This window comes from Caretta caretta, chromosome 5, assembly GCF_965140235.1.
Source record: "Caretta caretta isolate rCarCar2 chromosome 5, rCarCar1.hap1, whole genome shotgun sequence".
In the NCBI taxonomy this organism is placed as follows: Eukaryota; Metazoa; Chordata; order Testudines; family Cheloniidae; genus Caretta; species Caretta caretta.
Genome location: NC_134210.1, coordinates 31,037,051 through 31,058,207, shown reverse-complemented (window position 1 = coordinate 31,058,207; position 21,157 = coordinate 31,037,051). Strand labels below are relative to the sequence as shown.

Here is a 21,157-nt window from a genome sequence, read left to right as displayed (position 1 = left end):
CTTCATGCAATGAACTCAAATGGGGCATTAGAAATCTGTTTTTAAGAAGTTGGCAGGTAGCTCTTTGCATCTTTTCAAAGAACATGAAGTCTCCTTAGAATGAAAGGGGACACTCCGTCTCATGGCATGTATTCCTCTAATCCCCAGACTCTGACATTATTAACAACTTTATTCCAATGAGAGGAAGGCAAGAGTAAAATGTCATCTGTACTTTGCTTGATGTATTATGCTGTAACTTTCAGACAAAACAGGATACTATAAAAACATAAGATTGGTGACAAGTTAGATCTACTTTGTTACAAATGAACTTTGTCAGGCAGAATTATGACCATTTCATCTGGTAGTCATTAAAAGAAAAATGCAAGTAATTAAGGTCTTTACAGTAGGAACAGAAGTCTGCTCTCCTTAATGATTATTTAGTTTTTGCTTGATTTTTTTCTTAGAGTGCACATGTTGAGAGTTCTCCTTTTCTTCTCCACTCAATACACTACCATATCAAAACACTGACAAAAGGTACGAAGTTAGCATTGCAATTTTTTCTACCTAAGAAAGCCTTACTTAAGAGTTCACCTCCTCCCTTGCCTCCAACAAATATTCAGGTAACACCAGAGGATACAGTTATAGGTATATAAAGTTTTCCAGTACCTTACATCTAGTAGTGCAGCAAAACTACAAATAATGCAGGCCAGAATATGAAGTCTCTACCATATATCCTAATGACATCGCAGAGCAAGTTTAGGTAGCCAAAAGGTTATTCCGAAAATGGAATTTAACCAGGGCACCAGAGATAATATCCACTACTCTGGATGAATAGTAGATGGAGTTTTAGCCATAGAATTTTTGGTGAAGGCAAATGGTCAGGACCTCTGTTTTTTTCATCTCATCTAAATGACGGCAACTCCACAGAACAGTTCCTCCCTGCATCACTAAGGCTACACAGAGGTTAATAGCACCTCCCTACTCCTACTTGATATTCCCCAGCTTATGAATCCAAAGATACTATGGAGAGATTTGTTTCTGTAAAACTGAAAAACTGTCTTAATTATAAGGCTGCTTTTCACCCTTACGTTTGAGCCCGATATAGCAGAGAGTCTCAAATATTTCCATACTGAGGACCATTAGCCTACAAAAGATTTTCTCATGGTCATTTCCTTCCCACATTACTAATCATAAGCCAACATGTTCTCCAAAGAAGCAACGGTGATCAGAACATGAAAGTAGTACTAGGACAAAATTCAGGAGATAGGTGCTAACTTGCTTTAATCTCATGGGTATGACCACTTAGCTGTAACTCCTCCCACTATTTTAATGCATTTCTTCTCAACAGGTACAGGTATTTACATTTATCAGACCCAAATCACCTCCTTGTCTGCAGCCCCAACTTCTCTAGTCTCTCCTCCAGGCCACTTTGCAGGTGGGTTATGTTGTCCTATACCTTTGATATCCTCCAGTTTTGGAGTCGGCAATTTTGATCATGGTTGAATTTACACAAAGAAATACCAAAGAGATAATTAAGTGACTTCAGTTCCTGTACATCAAACCAAAGAATCAGAGGTGTGATAAAGGAGCTCTTAAAGAAATATAAAGGAGCTCTGCTTGAAGACTGATGATTGAGCAATAGAAATTTGCTAGGACAGGAGAATTGTGCATGTTTCATCATTACGATGGAATCAGTTCACATAAACACCACCAAAAGTCCACAAACTACAGTTTTTGAACCACTGATGTATCATCATCATCATCATGTTCCTATTATGCCTCTGATGTTTAGGGCAGTGACGAAGCTCCTCCATTCCTGTCTGTTTCTGGCATGTCTTTCCCCAGCTGTGCCCCATGTTTTTCAGCTCGGCTTCCATAGCTCTTCACCATGTTGTTTTCGGGCAGCCTAATTTTCGGTTGCCTTCAGGTGTCCATCTTATTGCTACTCTGGTGATAGAATCAGTTTCCATCCAAAGCACGTGACCGATCCATCTCCAATGCTTCCTGGCAATGATGGTGCTCAGATCCCCTTGGCTGCACTGTGTCAATAGATCTTGGTTTGAGATTGTTCTGAGCCAAAAAGATGAGGAGTATTTTTCTAAGGCAGGTTGTGTGGAATGAAGACAATTTGGACATGTCATATTTTCTCATTCCCCAGCATTCTGCACTATAAAGTAGTGTTGAAAGTATGCAGCTCTGATAAATCTTGAGTTTGGTTTTGGTTTTGTATGTTGATGATTCCAGACTGTATTTAAGCTCCTGAAGATGTTCCTGGCTTTACTGATTTTGTTCTGGATGTCCCAGCTTGTTCCACCGTCCTGGTTGATGGTGCTGCCCAAGTATGTGAATGTTTCTACATTGGTGAGAACATAATCCTCTATCCGTACTGGTGATGAAGAGACAATATTAAGGGTCATGATATCTGTCTTACTGAGGATGATTTTCAGTCCAATTTGCTGGCTGAATGTAGTGAGTCAAGTTGTTTTTTCTTGTATATGGTGTTGGGTATGCGATAGGAGAGCGACATCATCTGCGAAGTCCAGGTCTTCAAGGGATGAGAAGAGTGTCCATTTAATGCCTCTTGGCATGTCTTCTGTTGTATGCCACATTACCCAGTCAATGGCACTGCTGAAGAGGATTGCAGACATAACACACCCCTGACGTACTCCTGTTTTGATTCAGAACTGAGCTCGCTGAAATCAACACTGCATGTAAAGTTGAAATAGAAGCTTTTGATGATGTTGATTATACGGAAATGAATTCCATATACCCGCAGAATGCGCCATAAACTAGTCCTGTGAATGCTATCAAAAGCCTTTTCAAAGTCTATAAAATTTATGTAGAGTTGCTGTTGCCATTCTAAGCACTGTACTATTATGTTTCTTAGAGTGAAGATCTGGTCTGTGCATCCATGCCCCTTCCGAAAACCAGCTTGCTCTTTTCTGAGAACACTATCAACTGCCTCTGATATAAGCTGGACTATGATCTTACACAATATTTTGCTTGGCACAGATAAAAGTGTGATACCATGCCAGTTATTACAATCACTGATGTATAGTGATTAGTAATTTTAATGCTGTACAAATATAAATTTGGAATGAGAATAATCTGGTCAACTACCAGTAGTAAGGTCGAGTTAAGGCAACTTGAATATCAGGTAATTTGAACTCCAAGTTCAAAACCAGACATATTGAATGATCACACCACTAAGCACTATTAGATGCTGTGACAAGATGCAAGTATCATTAAACTTTGGTTCAAGAGTGGAATGGAAGCCAGTTTTATACAAGAGCTGCACAGGAAGGAAAAAGAACACATTTTATTTAGCTGGCAAATGTTTGGGATCCTGGTGCAGAGGAAAATACCTAGAATCAGATACAGGACAGCAAAACAAATAGGACAAAATATTAACAGCTTAAAGTTTCTCATCAACCACTCAGTAATGTAAACCATGTGCAGCAGCACAGTTGCTTCCAAACTGCTCCCAAATGCAATGATTTTTAGTACATTAGAAGAACTCTTATTTTGAAACATATTAGAAAATCATATTAGAAAATTTTGGCAAGGAACAAAGATTTCCCAACAAAATTCTCTTTAGTTTCTAATAAAATTATTTGAGCTTCTTTTTGATTAAAGCTGGCTTATAAATAAAAAAAACAAAATATGCTTGAGGTTTTTATTAAATACTCCAACACAACCTTGTTTCCAGGGCTGATCCCCAAACCAACACATAAGTTGCCAAGTGAATGAAGTTTCACCTTCGACTTTCCCTCAGCAGAGGCAAGAGGAAGAAGAAAAAGAAGGGGCAAGAAATATTTTTGCTTGATGGGAGGAGTTATGGTATGGATCATCATCTGTCACAGGTTTTGACAAATACTGCCAGAAACCATACACTACACATTTGGGAGGTTTATGAACTGTTTATATAAAATCTATTTGACAGGAGACATTTAAATGACTCCCAAAGGGAGTTTGTTTCTGAAAGTCTTGATGACCAAATATGACAGTGGCTTGCCAGTACCCCTTGGAAAAAATTCATGCAAAATTGTCAAACCAGATTTTTTTAATTTTTATATATATATATAAATAAAATATATACATTTAGAGAGAGAGAGAGTGTGTGAGTGTGTGTACAGACACTCACCATGATCATGTTGATAAAGATTTCATACAGGCAACATTTACACAGATCGTTAGAGAAATTATCCCCGCATCTCAAAAAGGAAGATCCTCCTACCAGCCATTCAGGTGAGCATGGCAAGGCTGAGAAGAAGCAATACAGACCAAGTTCCTCACAAACATGGACGAGATTACACTAGAAACACCAGAAAAAGAGGACACTTTTAAAAATGTCCCATCTGAACACTGTATAACCTTGCAGAATTATTTTTATAGTTACAGATTTGCACTCAACTTATCATAAACAGAGGGGATTTCAACCTCTTGTTTTCACCGCCATCATGTGCAATGGGTGTGACATGTCCTGTTCACTGCACATTACAACAGCAGTTCTTGAAAACAACAAGCTTTTTTACGGGCATAAAATATTTGCCAAACGTATTCTCCCACAAGAAGTTTTAAAATAAACCCATTTTTTTTCCTACTCATTCATTCCATTCTGGAAATATCTAAAAATACAACAGGAGAGAAACTTTATGGAAGAAGCTGAAAATTGAAAAGATGGAGAATTATTAATAATCTTTAACTGCTTAAGAAGTATCTCTTTTTCAAGTGTCTTTAATATCAGTGCTGCAAGAACATCAGATTTTCTCAAAAAAAAATTGCAGGAAAATGTTTTTAAAATTTCTTATTTTTCAGTCGAACACTAAAGGACCTTCTATTATGCAAATGTTTGCATCTCCTCCTGCTGAACTTATACGTGTCTGGCAAAATGTGTAGGCTACAACAAGTTCAGCCCAAAGAACTAAAATTCATGACCACGTTCTAGTTTATCGGAGGGGTTGGCTCAGTGCTGTACTAAAACACAGGTTCTCTTTTTGGACCTCAAATAAGTCAGATGGTACAATTCTGGGCCCAATTTTCAAAGTCTCTAGTTTCAGAGGCATAACCTTGTGCCCAAACTTTGTAGCGAGTTACCAGGAAAAAAAAAAAAAAAAAACATGAATACATTTTAGCAAAACTATATCAAAAGATAAAATAAAATGGGGAGCTGGTTTGAAATCCAGCCCTTTATATGGGTTTCTTTTAGAAAAAGCTAGTTTCTGTGGGCAAGTCAGAAGCATTTGGATTCATGAAAATTGATTGGTAGAATTGTTTACACATGCTGATGTCTTCTGTTCTTTGTCTATATATTCTCTGCATATATGTAAAATTAAGCAGTGGGATGAGGGGGCACACTAGGCTGAAGAAGTCAAACCCACTTGTAAAGATGGCCTAGCATTTACAGTACAATGCGCACCCAGTCTCACCACCTCAGTGACATGAATAAAGGGTTACTGTTTCAGACTCTCTGTCAACACAGGAAGACGGTACTGAATCTGTTACAATCAGCTCACATTTGGACTGTCTTCTTCGCAGCCCTATTGGCTAGAAAGTTTCCTTTTTAAAAATGAAAGTTTAGATTCTGTAAAATCTGAAAATGCCATGTGAGCCCTATAAATAAATCTAGACGGTCACATGTTAAGCATTCCCCTACAGTACACACCCTATCGTGAAGAAACAAAGCCTTCCCAAATGACAAAACTAGACACTACCAGTGCTGATGCATTAACCCCTCCCACCCCCCGCCAGCTGAACGGACTGTATGTCAGGAATCCTGGGATACCAGTTTTCTGCACTGATCAAATAGCTTTAATTATTTGTGCAATTTTGTCTGTGTTGAATTTAAACTCAGTTGCCGAGGATGTTATTACAGATGCAGTAGTATTCTATTTTTAATGCTTACTGAGGACTGAAGAACTTCAGAGTAGGATTTACTATTTGCGGTTAATGTAGTCAATCTTTTTACTCAAAACAGATGAAAAGAAAACAATACTATTTTCCTCAATCCTGAATAAGCTTATTTATATTTAACCCATTGCAGAAGTGGTTCAAGATCATTTCATTGTCATGTGACTCTGGTGTTTGCACTAAAAGAATGCATTATGAATTAACGTTAAACACAACACACAGGAGTCAGTGTTCGGCAATTTTCCTCCCAGAGCACTTCATCCATGTAAAAATAGGATTTCTGTAACTATGCCAAAGTTGATGAGACATAGGGTGCTCTAAGTAAGTTACATCTGCTTCGTGCCTATTTTAGCTTGCTCAACAAATTTTTTTAATTTCTGAACATTTGTAGAAGTTATACACACACAGGATAGCTTGCTCAACAGAGCCCAATTTCTCCCCTTTTAACTTTCTATGCCCTCTGTTCCACACATGCAGCTTCTCTGTTCCCAGTACATACACATCTGCCAAGTCTCTTAAAAAACACACTCCAGTTTCATGGAGAGATAACATGAATGACAATTGAAAGTACAAAGGGCATGCAGATACTCTAGCACTTGTTTATTGCTCATGAAAATCTGAGTTACGCAAAGCATAAGGCCTGATTGGAAAAGATTTTAAACTGTCCATTTTTACAAAATAGACCTTTCAGTCAAGAAAACACTTCCAGTTTTTCTTTTAGTAAAGTAAGACCTCCCCCTGCAACATGGGGTGTGGGTCATTTGCCAGGATTTTGTGGTTATATCTCACCTAAGCAATTCCTGGGCATTGCAAGGGTATCAGGCATTGATGCAACTTGTTCCCTCTTATTCTTTCCCTGTGGCACATAACAGTATTACAGACCACACGAGACCACACTGTGGTCTAATTTCTGTTGTTGGGTTTGATGTGCGGGCTCTGGTTGGTGTTTGTGGCCAGTGATATACAAGAAATCAGAATACATGATCTGGGGTCCCTTCTGGTATTAAAATCTATGACTCTTTAAGGCAAGATTCATTTAATTTGAAAGAATAATTTAAGAATTCAAACTAATTAGTTTTATTTATTTAAATGTAAAGAAAAGTTAAAGATGGCATCCCTCCATATGCTCCAGAAACCCTTAGCATAATTAAAATGCAACACCTAGTATCCTACATGCAGCAGTACAATTTGACTACATCCCAACACCTGTAACCAAAGTAAATTTAAAAACTCAAGTCCACTTGCCTTTAAATTTACCCCATTTTCAAATGCCTAAGAAAGAAGATAGGGGCTTTGCCTTGTGTCCTGAGGTCATGAGACACTGGCACATAAGTCCTTCCAAGATATTAACCTATAAAAATTAGGCAAGACCAGCCATCTAGTGACTGAAGTTTGAGAAAAATATTCAGAAAGTAATCTAGATTTTCTCTCACAACTGCATATTCCACTGATTATGGCAGCTAAAAAGTAAAGAACCCACATGCCTGTGGCATTAGTCAACAGATTTAAAATTAAGTGTGTGCACTTTCTTAGACTACTTCAGCACTTGTATGGAACTTCCTTAAACTACTGTAATTGGTTACTATTGCACCTTGAGCAGAAATTTTAAATACATACGTTCTATAAGAATGGCCATAAAGTCACACAACTGATATCATGGCCAAAATATAGTGAATCTAGAATGTCTGCGGACGGTGTTCAATATGCTATGTATTTGAGAATTTCTTTATTTTAAACACACCATTAAATATATAATTTAAGAGATTAAAATTCTATGGATGGATGTTTATAGGGCTTGCCTACACTGAATTTAATTCAGATTACGGTAGGGTATGAATTTAAAGTGGACTAGCTAGTCCTGATTAACCCCCTATGTGGATGCTTTTGCTGTAGATTAAGAATGTCTTATTCTGAATTAGTTTGATCCATTTCTGAAGTGCATTAAGATAATTCAGAATCACGCCTTTACATGCATTGTAGTGAACCATTCAAGATATATGGTAAATGGAGAGCCTTCAATGACAGCTCTGTGGTACTACAAAGGCAGTAACAGAGAATAAAACTGCTTGAAGACCAAGCGTCTTCCCTCTGGGAATGGATTCTGGGAACCTTCCAGTCTATGACACTTTTTGTAGCTCTACCAGTCAATAACAAGAAAGGAAAAGACAGCAGGAAGGTTGGATAACATGCAGTTTTCTTACATGATTCTACTAATAGATTTAATATGCGATATGCTGCAAGAGCATTTCAAGTCAGTGGTGATGTTAGCAATGCATTTTAATAACTAAAGCAGACTTAAGTTTGCAAACCCTCCTGTATTTCTGACTTTAAGACTTAGTCATAAAATGTTATACATCATGTTACATAATCTATGCTCTTCACTGAGCGTGTTATGACTACAGGCAAAGTTAAGGAAACAGTGTCTCTGAATCAATCATGAGCCATGAAGCAAAAAAAAGACCATATGACAAATGCAATTTTTCTTGGCACAGCATGGGCATAACAAACTGATGACAATCGTATGTCCAGGCTGGCACTCAGCCACAGCGGATGTGTGTGTGTGTCACTGCATCTGGATGCTGGGCGTGCTTGGGTCCTGAGGCACTTCTGACCTACTGAAACCAGAGGGACAGCAGCTGCACTCAATGAACACTGTGGGAGCTCCACAAAGTGATGAAAGGCCTAAATTACCACAAACTGTAAATACAGATTTATTTCATTAAAATACTAGGTAACCACTGCAGCAATCTCTTCCTGAAATTGACTCATTTTAAATATAATCCAGTTACTTCACAAAGCTTCATTCATATTTCTCCCATACAAAGCTGACATACAAGGTGAAATCAATAATACTTTATATCATTATGAAAAAGGAAGCTAGCCCACACAGAAGCCATAAAAGGAAAAATCAAAGAAAGAACAGGATATTGTCATCATATTACCCAAAATGAGGTTCTTTTGTTACATGCCTAATGGGCCTTCAGTATCTTTAATACAATTTGGCTATGCAACCAGCTTCCACTAGTGGTGAGAAAATAAGGGATGAAAAGAATTGCCATGGGAAAGAAAGACAGCAGGGGCCTCATTCAGCTTTCCTACATGCAGATTAAACTGCTACACAGAAGTGCATTATTTTGGGTGATTGCTAATGAACAAATTTTACTAACTGGTACTCTTATCCATCAAATTATATACTACAAACACTGCCAGGTACTATCAATATCATTTTGATGAATGTGGAAAATATTGAAGAAAAAAAACACACTAATTGCTAGAACATTGACTCCAAAGCAAAGTCATCATGTACTTAAAATAAACATGCAGAAATTAGAGAATGAGTTTGGTTAACCAGCATCTGTCAGAGTATCTTTTTTTCAATATGACAACTGAGACTTGACTAATTTTTAAGATATTAAATTACCATAATAAAAAAATAGTTTCCAAAACAATTAGCGATGGAGACATGGCAGGTATTGAAAGCACGGGAAAGCTAATTCTTATGAGAAAGGAAGGAGGAAAAGACTAAAGTTTTCATGTTTGTTAGCTTCATTGTGAATTACTTCCCCTTTCTGTAACATACACTCCATAGAATTTACCCCAATAGAGTAACACTTGTTTTGATTTCCAGCCTTTACCTGTGGAGATAGAGGAGTTGATGTAAATATGGATGTGAAAATCTATAGTCCAACTTGCAACAGTAACTTCAGGAAAAAAACCTGGCCTCCAAATTCTTATGACTGGAGTTACAAAGGCAACAAAAGCCCATCTCTTCAGAAAGTAGCCACTGTGGGCTGGGCAGACACCAGGAACGTTCTAAATAAATCAGAAGCTAGGTGCTTTTACACCCAAGGGCATGGGGTGTAAAAGACTAAATGATGCAGCATTGTCATTTGGGAGAGTCCAATGGTGAGCTGCAAAGGGACTAGAAGGCTCAGGCAGAGTTCTCAGTGTATCCTTTGCAAGTTAGTCTCTGCCACTGACAACAGAAAGACCCTGCGAGGACTTTTAGGAACACGCTAGACCAGAGAGCTAATCTTAACAGAGGGGACTGCCTGATCTGCCCTCCTCAGAATTAGACGTCCTTGAGAAGGAAAACTTTTGCCACAGTTTAGAGCAGGCTATACCACTTCACTGTTAGACATAGACTAAGGGGCTCCTGAGAGATCTCCAAGCACTCCTGCTGCTCTGTATGCCTCTCCTACCCCATCACCAGAGTTGCCAAAGGACCCCAGTGTCTGAAAGCCTGCTAGCGCTTGTGCATTTAAAAATGAATTTGCCATCAAGTACTCTGCATTCTTAGCTAACTCATAACATGTTTTTTGGTTTTTTTGTTTTTTTTTTGGGGGGGGGGGGGGGAGGGGGAGACATGACGGACGACATTTAGTGGGTTGTGAGAAAAAGTTGAAATGTAGAATTTTTTTATATGTATTAGCCTTCATAAGAGAGAGAGAGAGAGAGATTTACCCAATATTTTAAATGCAAGCCTTTTTACCCCCTTTTAAGTGTAAATAAAGCTACTCAGGGTGAGCTGCCCACCTTTTGTGTTTTTACTGGCTACTACCGTGTGTTTTATTGGCTCCTCAGACTGTAAACATTGATTCCATTAGTATAAATCAGTTACTCTGGATTTCATTCTTAAGTTTCCTGAGGAAAATAAAGCCTGTACTCATGGTGTGAAGACTGCTGCCTCAGGGGGAGGTACCTTAACATCCTTCCATCTGGTATTGGATTGATTTCTCCTAGCAGTCCCTTCCCCTTCTTTCTTCCTTCCCTTCCTTCCTTGGAACTCTCCTGAGTTCCAAGAGAGCCATATCCTCTCCTACTTTAAACCTCCCCAGAAGACAGTGACTGTGCAATAGGGAAGCATGAGTGAAGCAAAAGTTAGGGAACAGGACTCTGTACTATATTTCAGTGAAGTAGACGTTCCTGCACAGAAGTCTCCTTCATGTGTTGTGTCTTTAGAAAACCAAATGACTGTTCTTTGAGATATACTCCCAAGCGAAGGGGAATATAAAAAAAGAGATTCAACTTCCCAAAGATGTCATGAGCACTTGTATTGAGCAACAGTAGTAAATGGTTAAAGAGTGTTGTCGCCATTGCTTGTAAGGATGGAGCCCAGCATGAGAAACCAAACAAAGTAGTACTAAGCTTAAAAAGATAAAGGGTTACTGCTGTACCCAAACTCCAAATTAACTGCTGGCATAAATGGATGCAACTCCACTGAAGTCAATAAATGGCACCAATACCTGTGTGATTAAACAGTATCATGAAATTATTAGACTGTTTGGTAGGTTGATAAGACTAGAACGTTCCTCTAATTAGCTCGTTCTCGGATATCAGTAGAAGCATAATTGGTGACAGCAAAAAGACAGACTTCTAGGGCGTTTTCATACAATCAAAAATCCTTTGTTATGTCTCCCTCTACACACACACACAAGTATCACAATGGTACTTGCCTGACATGTTTGCCTTGTTCTCTCAGCATCTTCACCAGGTCAGCGATGGGGTACTGAGCTTTCGCTGCACACAGACCATAACCTGAAAGAAATATTCCCCTTACTTAAACAATTGTTTCTCGAGTTCGAAGTAGGAAAAGTTGTTTCATTTACTTTTTGTGGACACCAGAACCTCTAACCATAAAAAAGCTGCACTCAAACATCACAACTACTCATGAGGGTTTCAGCACAACCTAATTTTTTCTTCTTCTTTTTGCTCTCTAGACTGAACTACATTTGTGATATCAATACATCTGTTTGGACAACTAATCTACAAATGGTAAACTTCAGTTTTACAGAAACATACATCCTGTTTTGTTGTACTGGAACAGGAGGCTTCACACAAAAATAGCCAAAAACTGGTGAAGAAGCTACTGTCATACCTTCAAACTTGTACCTTCCACCAAATTTTGGATATCTACAATGCAAATCCAGATGCAGCCTTTAGGGATATATAATTCTTTTACTTTCATTAACTTTGTACAGAAATAATGCATGGGAGCAACATGCATCACCCTTAAAACGCTCAAGGGCATAAATTGTAAGCAGCATTCTTCCAGTAATATAGTGCTGGAAGTACCAATGATAGCAACAAATGCCAAACACCAAAAAAATACATCTGTGTGCCTGTTTGACACAAAGGTAACTCTTATGAAACAGTGTATTTGCCTGAACGGCATATGTACAAGGATAATAAGAGTGCTGGTGAAGTTTTATAAATTAATAGTAAGATACTGTCCAATGCAGCCATTGGCATCATGTGGTTTAATGAAAACAAATCTTGAAATATAATTAATGACCAACTTCTCTTTAAAAGGATACTCTGTTACAGAAGTATACAAAACCTACATGTTTTTGGCCATAAAAAAGGTTTTATAAAACCTATGTAAAGTGTTTTCAGGATTTTTATTATCTCAGTGGTTGGATTTAGATATTTATCAGCAGTCCAAACAATAGAACCTTGAGTTACTGGAGAAGAACCACAAAATCTTCAAGTTCTAATAATCCACGGTACAAAAATTTAATTACTACCACTAGCTGTATTATGATAGTGCCTAAAAGCCACAACCAAGATTATAACTCTGTTGTGCTAGGTGTTGGCTGTACAGAGTAAGAGACAGCTTCAGACATGAAGAGTTTACGAACTAAATAAACTAGATAAATGGTAGGAAGAGACACCAAGACACACAAAACTGAAGTGACTTGCTCAAGGAGACTGCACAGTTGGCTAGTGGCCAAGTTGGGAACAGAACTAAAGACTACCAACTCCAAGTTTAGTACCTTAACCACTAAACCACATTGTCCCCTCTTACGATTGTGAATCATGAAGATTTATAACCTGACTACGTCCCTCTAGTATCTTACAATATCCACTGTCACTGCTTCTTACCTGGAGTAATGATAATGCTATTGGCCTCCCTTATCATTTCAACTGCATTGTCCAAGTTGACCTCTGTGTGAGTACCAGTAATTTCCATAGGTTTCCCACCAGCTGTTGAAGTGGTACCATAGCCACCAAGTATGACATTAGCAAGGGAACGATTCATGGCCTGAAAAACAAGGTGATGACTAAATCTAAGGATAACAGAAACATAGTTTTGTGAAGCAAACTTTCTTCTGTATCGTGTTTTTCTGAAAATACTCTTATGGTTTAAAAAAAAAAAATTTTTTTTTACCCGAAATTAAAACATTTCGACAACAACAACAAAAATGGACACTTCAACAATAAAGGGGCTCTGGGGGTGGGAATGATGAAATTTCTGCAAAAGATGTTCCTCGTTTTTGACCAGTTCTTCCTGTCACCATAGAATCTCTAAACCATAGTATGATAATGGCCCATATAGGTAGCTTGATACGCTGCCACCACAGCTTCAAGCTGAAAAATAAAATAGAACAAAGCAAAATACACAAGCCAAGCTAACCAAATACTAACTCAAACAATGCATTAGGGAACTGAAGAGGACCGAAACCAGACACTGGTGGACCACCAAAAAGAGAGTTCTAAAAGCATGAGCTCTTAGCTGAAAAAGCTGTTCCTCCTGAGAATTTAGTTTCATGGACTGACAACAAGAACACTCTAGCTGACACTAACTACTATGATGCATGCTTTTTTAATAGCTAGGGTCCCAAAATATTCAGGTACTACCAGGAAATAGGCAAAATTCATTGTAATTACAGTCTGACAAACTTTAAAGGGGAATAAAAGGGAAATAACTTGGCTCTTAGGTTAAGAGTGTGCGCACCATGCCAGGTTATAGCCCAGACCAAATCTTTTAATAAGAACGGATGTCAATGTGCATACATACAAATGAGAGGAAAACCCACAAGAAAGTGTACAGTGTCAAATTAAGTGTTTAAACAAAATCTGCTACAGCCTTAGAAGATGTGCCACTCTGGAGAATTCAAACACCTGTCAGAAGAACAAAGAAAGGGAGACAAGGATGTTACAAGTGGAAGGCCTTTGTTCGCAGGTGATGTGGTAACAGCACTTCACATATCATGAGGACAGATGTTGGGCATGATCCAAAGCCCACTGGAGTCAATGGCAATCCCTCCCTTGACTTAAATGTGCATTGGATCAGACCCATTCTGAGACCTATAAGTAATACACAATTTTGGATGTATGCTATGACGCTTTAATACCCCCCTGTTTCAAGGGAAGAAGAGAAAAATAGAATTTATTGGCAATTGCACGGTAGTGGCTAACTGCCAGGTAATGTGGTCTGGAAAGAGGAGAATGATCCCAACAAAACCCAATTGCCTTAAAGACACAGGGGCTGATCCTGCAGGATATAGAGCAACCTCCAGTCTTGTTGAAGCTTGGGGGGAGGGGGGAGAGAGGGGGAAGCAGCAGCTCCCTAAAGATACACAGGCCAACCCCAAAAGCTTGTACTTTACTTGGAAGGTCTTTACAAGTGAAGTTAAAAGGAAAGAGATACCTCACTGTGCAAGAACACCACGAAATCAGAAAAGGAGACAGTGCCCCAAGATATTACCAGAATAGTTAAGTCTTCTTATTGTCTAAACTTCACCGTGCATTCCACAGACAGGCAATTTGCATAGTGCTTAAATATTAGTTAACGGTTGAACAGCCTGTCCATCTATAGGTATAAACCAAAAGCAAAGGGGATGGGGGTTCTCCTAACAAAGCAAAAACTTTCTAAGAAAATAGGCCTGTGTTAAGGTTGTAAAGAAAAAGAAACCATTAAAGTAACAAGAAGGCTCTAACAGCAAGATGTTTTTCTTTTTTGGTTTGGAGGTTAAAACTTTGTCCTTAACTCACCCTGTCCAAGGCACAACAGGCAGATTCATCTATGAATGTCTTATAAAAACTTTAAGAGATCTGGAATGTTTCTTGGGATTAAGTTAGTTTTAATCATAAAAAAGTTATTAAAAATCCAGTAGAATGAATCTTTCAACCATTAAGAAATTTCCACAAACACCTCCTCATCTGCAACAGATAAATTTCAATAAATATATTGTTTTGGATGGAAGTCACATTGAGAAGAATGTTGTTTCATTGGCACAGTTTGAGTCATGTTTGCATTATAAGAGTTTATATCATCTTAAATCTGACTTTGCCTACCAGGTCATGGGAGTAAAGTTTCTTTTTCATTATAGAGCTGCTGAAGAATAAAAGCTGTTCAGTCCCATGGATTATAGTAATGCATTTAAAGCGACATTTTGGAAGGCAGTTCATAACGTGGAACAAAGTCCATTACTTAGGGGAAGGTAGAAAACTGACACCTGCTGAAAAATATCGCCACATTATTGTGTTTATTGCACTTCAGTAACTCAGTTGCAGTTATACTGATTGACTGTTATCTATACTGGGTTAAAACAGTACAAGAGTCACTGAATATCATCTTAAAAGCTAAACTCTCCAAAGTTTGCAAATATAACATGATTGCCCCATCTCTCCAAACTTCCCTGTGTACAGACCTGATCAGGCCATGCATACCATACCTTTTTACTTATCTTTCTTGAGCAACAGTTTAAACAAAAGTTCACATTAAATTATACAGGACACTTTGCACAATACCAACTCTAATTTAACAGGAACAGAGTAATGGAAGACAGTCATAGTTAGTAACAAGGAAATATCAGGAGGGGAACAGATGGCAACATTGATATGAAAGAAGGCAAGAGTTGGAGGAGAAACCAAAGGTCTGAAAATTATATAGTGGAAACAGACAAAAATGGCAGTTGTTGCACAGTAAGGACACAGTTTTCTGCTATCTATCCCGCTTAGAAAACGAGAAGGGCTGGAGGAAAAGAAGAAAAAAAGACTAGTGTGGAAGCATTCCAGGAGCACAGTCCATTACTAATACTAAAATAGGATTACACATGACAGGTTAAACTTAAACCCTTAACATTATTCCAGATTTGTAAATAACAGACTAATGTGCATCTGCTGCCACCCAGTGGAGATTCATATTCATCAAACTCTGAACAAACCAATCTAACATCACTTAGGACTGTAGATTACTAACTCAAATGGTAAGTAAAGCCATCATCAGATTGAACCACACACATTACAGGCTTTGTAAAGGTTCATAGCTGAGTTCACTCATGAAAACAGGTTTTCCTGTGAACACTGACAGACAAGTCTCAGCCTCATTTATACTGCTAATGGATAAAGATTACAAAGATGTTCAAGTCTGAGGAGTCAGACTACTTAGGTATTCATGGTGTGATCCTTAGCCCACTGAAGTCAATGGAATGACTCTCCCTGATTTCAATGGATTTTGTATCAGATTCCTAGGCTCCAGTTCTGCAAAGCATTTAAGAGCATGCTTAACTTTGAATTGAGCACTGAGTCAATGGGAATTAAAAACAGAGTCTTCAGTACTTTGCTGCTTAGGGAAGGGTTGTTGAAATGGGGCCTTATAAAGGAGAAGTGTTTCAGAACTGCAGAAAAGTCAGGCATGTTTGATCTTTGAATTGCTTCTTCTACTTTCACAAAAGGTTCAGTTTGTCCAATCCAACAATTTGAATTAAGACCATAAAGAAATTTACCAGTCTCTAAACAGCATTAACAGGTCATAGCAGTTTTGCCTACATCCCTTCCCTGCCCAGTGCAGATTCTGAGCATGGCTCCCCAGTTATTTTGCAATACAACTTCAAGTATGAACACAATTTCTATTTAATTCTTACCACACACATGATGTAAGAGAGGATGGCACCAGAGGAACCAATGAGAGCGCCAACAATGGTCAGCAAGTTGTTGTTAAGCAGGAAGCCTTCAGCACACAGAGCCCATCCAGAATAACTGTTCAGTACAGTAATAACTACAGGCATGTCAGCACCTCCTATAGCCGCTGTTAAAGTGACACCCTGAAGATGAAAAAATATATATACATTTCAGCATAACCTTACAAATTGTAAGCAACAGAGATGTGAGTTTTACTGCAGATATTTACTAAAAAGCTTTAAATTAGATCCCAAAATGATTTGATCCACACACTCAAGTATGTTCTACGTAAAAGAGATTAACATATAGGATTTCTGATAATTTCTGCCTTCAAAGATTAGACAGAAAAAACACATTACACAGCTTCACAAATAAGGTCTTTTGTTAACACTGACCTTGATTAAAAATAAGTGATTATATCCCTAAAAGCAACAGGTTTACAATTCAAAGAGAAACCATGCTGCTGATGTACCAAGAAAAAAAAAAAAGAGACTTGTAGAAGCTCTATAAATATGTTGTGGCATCATTAAACAGGTCTCTCTTGATCGTCTTTATTTTACCCTATTTGTGAATAGTTCCATTAATTCGTGATACAGTACTTGAGTTAAAAAGGTGAATTCAAATTCTACTGTAATTTATTTTTAAAGTGAACTAAAAGGTATTTGTAAGGTGCTGAATGCCCAAAATAGCAAAGGCAAGAAGGATAATTCAGCACAGTAAACTAGTTTTGTCCTCACCAAGACCCAGATTCAGCAAAACTAAACATATGTGTAAGTACTTTGCTGAACCGAGGCCTAATTTCAGATCCTTTAAAGTCCCACGCTAGCTCCCATTCCACTCCAGTACCACAGTTTTTACCAGGGCATCACAGCAGAGGTGTCCAATATATGTGGTAGGAAGTAGCTTATGATATAGCATACTTCAGCAAAAAGGTAATATTTTACATTTTAAAGGGATACAAAAGTTACACATCTTGTAAAGCTATATGCTAAACCACACCTTACCTGAGTTCTTACAGATTAGCTTCATCTGCTCACATGGGTCCATGATACAGTAGCTCTGGTTTATGGCATGATAACCACTGCATCACAACAGATTGATGGGACAATTTTGGTATGTGGCAAAAAAACACCTGACAATTCTGTACATGCTGATTCCCCTGGGCTCCCTTGCTATGTGGGCATTCAGCATATATTGCAGCAAAACAGATATTGCAACAAAATAAATTCTATATATCAGTAATTGCTGTTCACTTTGTGTATTGTGCGACACACTGACTTACCATAATAGCAGAGAGTGCTGACACTGAACCTAAACAGGTAAGTCCTGTAGTATAACTAGGATCAATCATATATGGAATCATTCCACCAATGCTAGCGGCCAGCAAACCTGCATTCAGTAAGTGCCGGCCTGGCAGAAGGAGTGGTGCAGAGTTCAGGACACCTGGAATCAAACATTATCACATTAAAAACCTAAAATGCATGAGTGACAGCTGACTCCCCCGTCCCCCCCAAGAGATTAAAGGAAAGTAAAACTCCCAAAAACAAAGTGAAATTCAAAGTTAAAGGCAGAAACTGGCAGATATGGCAGTTTCCTAGACAAACTTTACTGAACTAAGTTTCAGTATCTTAGGAGCTCATTGTATTAAAAATGCAAGCATGTATCGTTGGATTGTGCGTAACATCTCTAGGGAGGAGACATAGCTAATGAATACCCAGGGAAATGTTATGAGCTTTAGAGAACTCATTGAAACAATGTGCTAGACAGACAAAGTTAAGTGGGACTCCTAGGAACATCAAATCTATTCTTGCTTGAGACTTCTTTTTTTGGGCGGTGGAGGGGAGGGGGCGCCCTTAGAGATGAGTATTTTGACTTTAACAGGAGGAAGGAACAAATATATCCTTTCCCCGAAGTGTTAATTAAGCATTGGCATTATATAAGTATTAACAAAAACAAAGTTTAAACTGTCAGAATAAAAATCCCTCCCTCTCAGTTGCCCAGTTTTTAGTGCCTTATGATGTTTATTAATTTCTAAAGTTCTCCAGTCACCACAGAATATTCCAAGGTAAACCTGACCTGAATTTCTCATGATAAAAACAAGCAGATTGGATTGGATTGGATTAGAGAGAGAGAGAGAATGTGAAGGCAGAAAGGAACATGCATTACATATACAGTTCTAGCTCTGAGGTGAAGACTTACTTGTGCTATCTATAGCAGGACCAGAAGTACCACACAATGCCAATCCCCAATTAGGTACAGATTCTACATTCATATATGTAAGCAGAATCAGGATGAGCTCTACCCTGACTTCTGATGGTGAGTCATGGTGGGTTGTAGAAAAGAACTTCAGGGGCTGATCTCATTTGCATAGGCACACACCCCCTGCCTAGATGGTCACTTTGGCTGCTGTAGGAGCCCCAGTTTCTCTGTTATTGGGGCAGGAATAAACTGTTATTATCCTGATTACATGAATCAAGGATAGTGGAACTGTACTTGGCCTTTTGTTATGATGGAGGGACTCACCATCAACTAAGCAGCACTCACTAGGCAAGGGTCATGGGTTCCAAAACCCAGTAAACAGAGAGAGGCTGGGGACAAGTATTAATACTTGGTGGTATAGGCCCCCTGGTGAGGACCTTACATGCTAATTGCACTTCCTCCTCTCTCCACTGTGGAATATCAGAGCTAATTTTGATTCCATTAGGAATCTAGTTACAGGCTGCTGAGCTGAATTCACTTTGGGCTAATGATGCACCAGCACTGAGGCTCCCCTACTTCAAGCTGAAATCACAAAAGAGCTAAACTTACTAAGAGCTGAAATCATTGAGTGTTGTGTTAAGTAGCGCGGGAGCCTGAAGATATACAGCAGAGCAGTTTGCGGGACAGCTGGCAGAGCAGTTTGTTGGATGCCTGGAGCAGCTAATGGGGGCAGCTGGCAGAGCGGAGCCCCGTGGAGAGGAGGGGCAATCAGCTTTCGACCACGTTAAGATGCCCCTTAACCACCACCACCCCCACCACCACCCCCCCACACACACACATCTCTACTGAGGTTGGGAGGTAAAACTCTGCAGATAAACTTTTGAACTGTGGGGCTGCCCTGACCAGGGACAGAGATTTTTGGGACTTTGGGTGATTCTGGGTTGCTGGACTCAAGAACCAAAGGGAAAGGACACGCCCCAATTTGCTTGGGGTGGGTTTTTTGCTCATGGGTTGTGTTAGGAATCCTGTTGGTGGTGTTTCCCCAACATAATACCACATTGTTTCTCTCGGTTATTAAAAGGCTTCTCTGTGCTTGCGAGAGGGGAAGTATTGCCTCTTGGAGGCGCCCAGCAGGGGAGGTATATATTTGTCCCAGGTCACTGGGTGGGGGCTCGAGCCGGTTTTGCATTGTGTTATTGGATTGGAATGAAACCCCTAGATACTGAACTCGGCCCTTGTTGCTACCAACTCTGACGGGCAGAAGGGTTACATATATTTCATCAGAAAGTAACAAAAAAGGGCTCTGTGACTACTCAAGGCTTTGTGGTCCTACCACACACCAGGAAAGGAGCAATGAAGGTGGGTCCGCCACACCTAGAAAGGCTGCAGGGAAGCAGCCAGCCAATCAGAACCTGTCAGCGTTCACTCCCCACTCTGAACTCTGGAGTACAGAAGTGGGGACCCGCATAAAAGACCCCCTAAACTTATTTCTACCAGCTTAGGTTAAAACTTCCCCAAGGCACAAATCCTTTCTTTGTCCTTGGATGGTATTGCTGCCACCACCAAGTGATTTAGACAAACATTCAGGGAAAAGGGCCACTTGGAGTCCCTGTTTCCCAAAAATATTCCCCCAAACCCCTTCACCCCCTTTCCTGGGGAGGCTTGACAATATATACTAACCAATAGGTTAACAAAGTGAGCAAAGACCCTTTATCTTTAGGACACTAAAATCAATCAGGTTTTTAAAAGAAGAACTTTATTATAAAGAAAATAATAATGGTGGGGGACAGATAGCTCAGTGGTTTGAGCATTGGCTTGCTAAACCTAGGGTTGTGAGTTCAATCCTTGAGGGGGCCATTTAGGGATCTGGGGCAAAAATTGGGGATTGGGGTCCTGCTCTGAGCAGGGGGTTGGACTAGATGATCTCCTGAGGTCCCTTCCAACCCTGATATTCTATGAAAAGCAGCACCTCTGTAAAATCAGGATGGAAGGTAATTTTACAGGGTAATAAAAAAGATTTAAAACACAGAGGTTTCCCCTCTAGGCTCAACTTCAAAGTTACAAAAACAGGAATAAACGTCCCTCTTAGCATAGGGAAAATTCACAAGCTAAAACAAAAGATAATCTAACACATTTACTTGCTATTACTTACAATTTTTGTAATCTTAGATGCTTATTTCAGGTAGGGTTTTAAGAGATGTTTTTTTCCTGCCCTGGTCCCTCTCTGTCCGAGAGAGTGAACAAGGAGAGCACAAACAAAACCTTCCCCCACAGATCTGAAAGTATCTTCTTCCCTTATTGGTCCTTTAGGTCAGGTGCCAGTCAGGTTATTTGAGCTTCTTAACCCCTTACAGGTAAAGGAGGGATTTTATGCTACCCT

General features: G+C 39.1%; 1 protein-coding gene across 6 annotated transcripts in view; it reads right to left on the bottom strand.

Moving 5' to 3' along the window:
- The window catches only part of NNT (nicotinamide nucleotide transhydrogenase), an 86,276-nt gene that overhangs the window by 12,595 nt on the left and 52,524 nt on the right, over positions 1-21,157 (bottom strand). For all 6 annotated transcript variants that reach the window (XM_075128462.1, XM_048851051.2, XM_048851054.2 and 3 more), the window contains 4 exons: positions 17,861-18,021; positions 16,542-16,721; positions 12,775-12,934; positions 11,346-11,427 (listed from right to left, as the gene is read on the bottom strand). In XM_075128462.1, the coding sequence (XP_074984563.1) occupies positions 11,346-11,427; positions 12,775-12,934; positions 16,542-16,721; positions 17,861-18,021 (583 nt within the window). The remainder of the gene's footprint in view (positions 1-11,345; positions 11,428-12,774; positions 12,935-16,541; positions 16,722-17,860; positions 18,022-21,157) is intronic.